General features: G+C 42.9%; 1 protein-coding gene across 8 annotated transcripts in view; it reads right to left on the bottom strand.

Moving 5' to 3' along the window:
* Positions 1-1,726: 1,726 nt before the first annotated feature.
* LOC106584283 (ras-specific guanine nucleotide-releasing factor RalGPS2) overlaps positions 1,727-8,204 on the bottom strand; it is a 158,425-nt gene continuing 151,947 nt past the window's right edge. For all 8 annotated transcript variants that reach the window (XM_045706124.1, XM_045706125.1, XM_014169354.2 and 5 more), the window contains 3 exons: positions 7,439-7,544; positions 5,633-5,724; positions 1,727-5,553 (listed from right to left, as the gene is read on the bottom strand). In XM_045706124.1, the coding sequence (XP_045562080.1) occupies positions 5,524-5,553; positions 5,633-5,724; positions 7,439-7,544 (228 nt within the window). In that variant the 3' untranslated portion in view covers positions 1,727-5,523. The remainder of the gene's footprint in view (positions 5,554-5,632; positions 5,725-7,438; positions 7,545-8,204) is intronic.

An 8,204-nucleotide genomic window follows, 5' to 3' on the forward strand; every position in this document is an offset into this window, starting at 1 on the left:
GATTTGCCAAATGGAGGGTGAGCTTTGTATGCGTCTCTGTGTGTGGTGTATAGGTGGTCGAGTTTCTTTTTCCTCTGGTTGCACATTTAACTTGCTAATAGAAATTTGGTAAAACGGATTTAAGTTTCCCTGCATTACAGTCCCCGGCCACTAGGAGCACCACCTCTGGGTGAGTGTTTTCTTGTTTGCTTATGGCAGAATACAACTCATTCAATGCTTTCTTGGTGCCAGCTTAACTGTGGTGGTATGTAAACAGCTACGAAAAGTACAGATTCTCTATCTACCTAGAGAGTTTATCTCATGATAAGCTGTAGACCACACTACCTCAGGTGAGGAAAACCTTGAGACTTCCTTAGCTTTTATGCACCAGCTGTTATTTACAAAAATATAGTCTGCCGCCCCTTGTCTTACCAGACGCTGCTGTTCTATCCTGCCGGTGCAGCGTGTAACCAGCCAGCTGTATGTTGATAGTGTCATCGTTCAGACTCCGTGAAGCCTAAGATGTTAGTTTTTAATGTCCCGTTGGTAGTTTAATCTTACGCGTAGCTCGTCGATTTTATTGTCCAAATATTGCACATTTGCTAGCAGAATGGAGGGAAGTGGTTTTTTTTTCCTATCGCCTGCGAATTCTCAGAAGGCAGCCTCCCCTTCGGCCCCTTTTTCTCCGCCTCTTCACGCAAATCGCGGGGATCCGGGCCTGTTCCCGAGAAAGCAGTAAATCCTTCGTCGGGCTCGTCCGTCGTGAAAGGAAAAGGATTCTGCTAGTCCTGATGTCTAGAAGTTTTTTTTCAGTCATAAGAGACGGTAGCGGCAACATTATCTACAAAAGTTTATTTGCGTTTAACTTAACAAAAAAACAATAGGTTGGGGACACGTAAAACGTCTGCCTTCCTCTCCGGCCCCATCTTAGATATACAGTACGTGCTGTGTGTGGTGGGTTAACTACTACAGCATATGGATCTTGTGTGTGTGTAAAACTACATCCCAAACAGAGGTATCCTGGTGTGGGTTTGTGTATAGAGTCACCATCATAGACTTGTCTTAATCACTGCAGCTAGTTAAGTTCCGCTGGGGTTACTAAACAGCCACTTTTCCACACACACACACACACACACGGAATACAGCAAAGACATCGATGGCCCAATCAATGCCAGCACACAGCATTTCTTCATAGCCCGCTCTGACCAAGTGTAAGGGGGCTTCTAGGGTCACACACAGTTCCTGCTGAGCACCAACACACCCAACCAGCCCCCTCCCAGTCCAGCTGCACACATCTGCTCTCAGTAGGTCAACACTGTGGAATCCACAGCTGCATGCCAATCTAAAATGCCCTCCTCTGCTTCATGTCAAGTCTACATTAGCCTCTCCAGGCAAAAGCTGCATCCCAATAGTCTAAGTGAAAGAAGAACTGGACAGGTAAAAGTCATTTTCCCAGTATGCCATATTGCTTTCACTAGTCTTGTGTTTTCAGATCCGTGTTGAGAGAAAATAAGGAAAGAACGCCACTTTAGATTGAGATGCAGCCTCTGCCTGGGATTTCCAGTGTCCTACACAACACAAAGATTGCCCAGGGTTGAATAGAAATACTGTTGCCACTCATTTCCCTCTAAAAAGCATGAAATGACTAACTAGGTTTACAAGAAAAGTCAGAGATTGGGAGTACAATTTGAGTTAAATTGTTGGGTTTATTTGAAGACCGTCAATTGAAAAACCATTACACCAGTTCAACAATTCAAGTAGGTTTTATTTCAGTAGGAAGATTACAGATCAATCCATACCTAAAGTGTATTAACACTAGTTTAAGCACGCACATACACATTTTTCCTAACCACATGCCCTGTCCAGGACATTTAACAGGTTGTGGTAAGTAGAAACTCCTGGCCCGGCACACATACACCACATTTAGCTGAAACCATGTTTATATAAATGAAAGTGAACCGAGGGGCAGAGTATAAAAAGGGCAGTGTGTTTATTGGTTATCTGGCTGAGACTCAGGTCACATCACTCAATTCAGAGGTCATAGTTCAAACCCGGGTCACGTAACATGGGTGGGTCCTCACTTGGGGTTGGAGTACAGGAGGTAGAGGGATAGCACATGGACACACCCCACAGGTCATGGGACATGGACAAAGCTAAGTGACGTCGTCAACACATCAAACATCACTCTCAAACTGAGCCATATAGAGTAGGTAGATGTCTCTTCTAGAAACTGATCTAAGGTCAGTTTTACATTTTCCCCTAATGGTTAAAGTTTGGATTTAAAGGGAATTAAGCTGACCCTTGAGCTGCGGGCAACTTCTCCATCCCTACAGCACACGTAACAGCACTACACCCCCCCCTCTCATGTTAACCACACACCACCCAGTCATCTCAGCTGAACTGTTAAAGGATTTCGCAGGAAAAAAATAATTAACGCTGCAGACAAATCCCAAAATAAACTTTACTCTAGACAGTAAATAATACACAGCTGGTTGTGTATTTGTGCTTGGACCCAAACTGTGGAAACAAACCATTTTGACATTGATATTTCTCAGAAACAAAAAGCCCACCATAACAGATTGTAAAAACTCACACTCCTAACCCTTTCCCTATAGGCATCCACATCCCTCACTTCAGTACTGTTTGACACTACACTGTAACATGGGAGCATTCCTGTCTGCCATTTAATCTGCCGCTCTCTTCAGCTTGCATTGAAGCCCTCTATGTCCAAGGGAGAGAGATGTGAAGGAGAGGTCTGTGAGAGGAAAAAAAGAAGGAAAACAGAGAGAAAGACCTACTTTCTCCTCTGCTGGTCTTCTGTGGGGAGCGTCAGTCTGCCTGCTTCTCTGTACAGCTCGTGTTGTATCAGAGTTCCATTCACCCCTCTATTTCTACTATATCCTTCCTTGTTCAATCACACTCCACACAGAATATGCTATACCACATTCTATACAGATTTACCCACTGCTCAACAGTGAAGAAATGGCAGCCATGAGGCTCTGTGCTTTCTAGCAGGTAAACAAAAATAGTTCTTACACACTCATACTGTTGTACTACCTTCCTCTCTTGTCCTTTTGTATCACTGTAACACTACCCCTCTCATTCCTTTCTTTCTCTGGCCTCCTCATCTCCTAGTCGATGTATGACATAGCCCTGCTGGAGTCTTGCTATTAATGGATCTGTAGCTGTGTGTGGGATAACTGCTGGGAGCTGAGGAGCAGATGGGAAATGAGCCTGAAATGGAATACGTAGAAGTTGCCCTAAACAACAGATCTGGGATCAGATTACACCAACCCCAATCTTAACCATTAGGGGGTGAATACATATCTGACCCTGTATCAATGGTTATGGATAAGTTCTACCCTCTCCCATTAGCTTAGCCTCTACAGGACATAACAGACAACTGTTGCCGCACCGGCCCATGGGAGTTGGAGTCTCTTGCTCCTAGAGTACATAGTGTCAGTTTGAGGTGAGGAATGTGATGCTAACTTGCTGGACCTCTATGTAAACAATAGACATGGAAAATATACAAACATATGAACATATGGGAGATGTAAACCATTGTTACAAGTCAGGACCTAACCTAACTGTCAGGTTGAGATGGAAACAGTCAGGAGAACGCAAGATAACACTCTACTAGTGGTTTAAGTCCTTTCTGAGAGTAGTAGGAGAATGTGACCACACCATCCTTTCTCCTTTCCCAAGAACGTATTCAGTAAATTTGTTCTAATTGTAACACTTTCTCCAAAATCTGAATAAAAATGTGTGTTTGGTACATTGGCACACACTCAGGGTTGAGTCCCAAACCATACAGACTCTGGCTGGGTCCACTTCAAATGGTTAGCTCGTACTCCTTAACTGTTCACAGATCTGACAGGACTGGATAGGTGTAAGCAATATGGAGGAAGTTTCTCTCAGCCAATTGGAGGATGAGGTGGAGTCACCAACAACTTGCTTACACCTATCCATAGCTTTAATTGAAGATGCCATGAGTAGTGACCAGGCGATGGGTTTAGAGGACGACATGGGACTAGGCAATAGAGCAGTAGATCTGTACCGTAACCCTATGTGACAAACTCATAGGTGAGAAAACAAACACTACACAAATAAAATCAAAAACACGTAAAGGGACAACATGTTCAAAAAAATAAAAAATAAGAAAAAGGGAAGAGGCCAGAAATGAAATGTAAAAGACAATTAAAATAAGCTAGACATGTGCAAGTCATCTACAGGGTAATACTGCTGATACGTCCATCACAACACCACCAAGGTAACAGAAAACACTAACCAACAAAAACAATCATTCAAATGGATTCTGAATGGCTCCCGATAGCTTGTGTGTGTGTGTGTGTGTGTGTGTGTGTGTGTGTGTGTGTGTGTGTGTGTGTGTGTGTGTGTGTATATAAAACACACTCAGATGTGTAAAGCAGATCAGGTCAGGACCTGTAGCTCCCTCTTATGTTCAAGCAATAACAAAAAAAGGAAGTGGAGATATTGATTTTTCTGGGGTTAACATTCCATCGTTCACTTTTTCACAGCTTTCAAGTCTTTAGTGTTATTGTGTGTACACGCGTGTGTTCTGGTGAATCTCAAGCTTTAACATGTGGACAGAGCAGACAGCGGTCCAGAGAGAACAACATATAAAGCCTGTTTATAAGAGCAATATAACTGGGTCCATAAAGGTGGAATAGAGGAAAGCTTAGAGTCTGGGTTTATCATTCCCGTGATGTGACTTACCATATATAGTGTGCCCCCCCCCAACACACACACACATACGGCGAGGAGAGGCTCTGGAATATAAAACAGTAGGATACATTCAGGACACGTGTGTGGGAGTGGTTTCTGCTGGAATAGATTTGAGAATCAGAGCCCTTAATGTTCACAATGCTGCAATCACACAGGCCAATCACACAGGCCAATCACACACACTCTCAGAAGGGGGGAGTGAATGTGTGTAAAAAGTGTCCGTTTTGTGAGCCCAACTCAAGTGTGAAGAGACCATCGGAGTGTTGTGTGTGTGTGGGAGTTTGTGAACCAAAGTGTGATAAAGAAAAGTGTGTTTGAAATCCCATTCCTTTGGGTTAGTCCAGTATTGTTTGTGTGTGTGAGTCCAGCCCTAGAAAGGGCAGAGTCTGTCTTCCACCAGAGCACAGTATGTCAAGAAGAGAGGGAGTGAGGGAAAACAAGGATAAATCATGTCCATCCATCCTTAAGAAGCATCCAAGAAAGAGGAGAGGAGACATCCCATAGTTCCACAGGCAAAAACAACAGAGTGAGAGAACGAGAGAGAAGAAGTGGTTTGGGTCTTCATTCAGTAGTCTATGCAACCATAATAACCACTGCTTCAACACACACACACACACACAAACACACACACACACACACACACACACGGCTCCTTAGGTTAAGGCAGTGGTGGCAGGTGGGGCTCCAGTGGGGCTGGGGTCTAGGGTTATAGTTTAGGGGTCATGGCAGTGAAAGCTCCTGGTGCTGAGTCACTAGCCCTCTATTTTAGCTCTATCGCTCCGTTCTCTACAGCAGCACTCATTCAAAGGACATCAGATTGGCTGGGACCTGGAGAGAGAGAGAAAAAGGCATGAGAGCAGGTTGGTGTGGGTATGGATGTGAGAGTGTGAGAGTGTGTGTGTGTTACCTGTTGTCTGTTGCTCTGGCAGGCAGCACTGAGGTGTTTGAACCACAGAAGGGCATTCATTTTGTTCCCTGCCTGGTATTTATAGGTGTTACCTAGGAAACACAAGAGACACACCATCACAAGATGTCCCTGTAGCATAAAACTGGGATTCAGCCCAGTCGTGTACAGTTACACTACTCGACTCTCCCATCCCCGTCTGTGTACAGCAGGAAGCTGCCGCAATGCAGAACATATGAGAACAGAGACTGTGTGCGTGCGTGTGTGTAGAGAGAGAAATACAGAGACGTCAGAAATGACAGGCCACATAGCAGACAGGGTTACTGCTGGGTCAGACAGACAGAAACCTGTGTGTGTCCATCTGTGTGTAGGGATATGTAATACCGACAAAAAGCTGGTAGAGTCATTAGTTAGGGCATTGATTTGCCAGAGGAGGCTCACACAGAGATGCACAAAGGAGCCTAATCAGCAAAGTTTTATTAAAATATTACAAGCAGCAAAAGTCAGACATTCCCATTTTTTTTTATTTACATTACCAGTCAAAGGTTTGCACACACCTACTCATTCAAGGGTCTCTCTTTATTTTTAGTATTTTCTACATTGTAGAATAATAGTGAAGACATCAAAACTATGAAATAATACGTGGAATCATGTCGTAACCAAAAAAGTGTTAAACAAATCAATATATTTTATATTTGAGATTCTTCAAAGTAGCCACACTGCCTTGATGACAGCTTTGCACACTCTTGCATTCTCTAAATACTTTTTTGGTTACGACATGATTCCATATGTGTTATTTCATAGTTTTGATGTCTTCACTATTATTCTACAATGAAGAAAATACTACAAATAAAGAGAAACCCTTGAATGGTGTATAAAATCGAGCACACTGTCATGCAATCTCCATAGAAAAACATTGGCAGTAGAATAGCCCGTACTGAAGAGCTCAGTGACTTTCAACGTGGCACTGTGGAAAGAGGGGGTTGTGCTAATACATATGCATCAGCCTACGAATTATTAAAATGGAAAATCGACCGCCATTATATTTCTAAATGAAATCACATTTGCTCGCCTATAATTTGGGATCATAAAATGTATTTAATGTATGGTTGATCAGGTTCAGGTACCATCCGGCTTGAATTTTTATGCCGATCAAAGCTCTAATCAAATCTGGACATATTGATATGGTTTATATGCTTTTGAATGACACTTCTGGTTTAGGCGGGAAATACCGGGTTACTCGGGAGAAAAGTGGTTCTCGGGATAGAACATTTGTAAAATACTGGGAAAATATGAATCCCTACTTGAGCAACCAATTGAGAAACGTTTCCATGCCTCGAACAATTCAGGCTGTTCTGGAGAAAAAAAGGGGGATCCGACCTGGTACTAGATGGGTGTAACTAATAAACCTGGCCACTGAGTGTATTTAGCTATGGAGCACATTCTGTTTGGCCAGTGAGGAGTCAAGTCTCCACACCAACTTGTTTATTCACCAAAACCCAGCCTTTTCGCGCCACCGCCAGATATTGCGCCCATAATTCTGGTTGTGAAAATAGCAAAAATATTTCAGACACCCCCTGAACCTATAGTGCTACCACCAGCGCTTATATTTGCTATTGTGTTTGTTAAAATAGAGCACTGTGTGTGTGTGTGATTGCATATGTGTGTGATTGCATGTGAGTGTGTGAGACAGTTATGGGGTGTGTTGGCGTTTTAAACTAGGAACATACAGACCATCTGAGGAGATAAGTGTAGTTTGGCTGAACACTCCTGGCTGTGGGTGATTGATTGATTTACAGGTAGTCTCACCGTGTTCCGAGTCTGTGAGCAGGAAGACGTTGGGATGTTCAGGGTCGTCTGACATGATGGCCATTAACCCCACAACACACACACTCTTACTGCTAGACGACTTGAACTGAAGGGAGATGGAGAGAAAGCGAGAGAGGTGGGAGGGGGCCACATTTAGAAATGATTTTGGATTCATATCGTTGTATACAAGCATACTTTCTGAAATCTAAGACAGCTAGCAACTGGAGCTCAGTTGGTACAGCATGGCTCTTGCAACGTCGTCATAATGGGTTTGATTCCCGGGACCACCCGTACCTAAAACATGTATGCACGCACGACTAAGTTGCTTTGGATAAACGCGTCTGCTAAAATGGCATACACCCCTCCGTATTTGGAAAGTGAAGGCAAAATTACATTTGAGATCAAATGTTTCATATGAATCGAAAGTACAGCATGTCACCGTTTATTTGATGGTATTTTCATACATACGTTTTAACGTTTAGAAATTAAAGCACTTTATGTATCTAGTCCCCCTCATTTGAACAAGTCATAAGTATTTGGACAAATTCACTTACAGTGTATTAAAGTAGTCAATAGGTTTAGTATTTTGTCCCATATTCCTACTACGCAATGACTGCATCAAGGTTGTGACTCTCCAAACTTGTGTTTTGGATAAGGTTTTGCCTAATAGGAACTGAATCTTGAATAATAATGTATTGTGTAATTTTTATTGTAAATAAAAACAGATGTTTCTGAATACTTCTACATTAATGTGGATGCTAACATG

The sequence above is a fragment of the Salmo salar genome, chromosome ssa23 (assembly GCF_905237065.1).
Source record: "Salmo salar chromosome ssa23, Ssal_v3.1, whole genome shotgun sequence".
Lineage (NCBI taxonomy): Eukaryota > Metazoa > Chordata > Actinopteri > Salmoniformes > Salmonidae > Salmo > Salmo salar.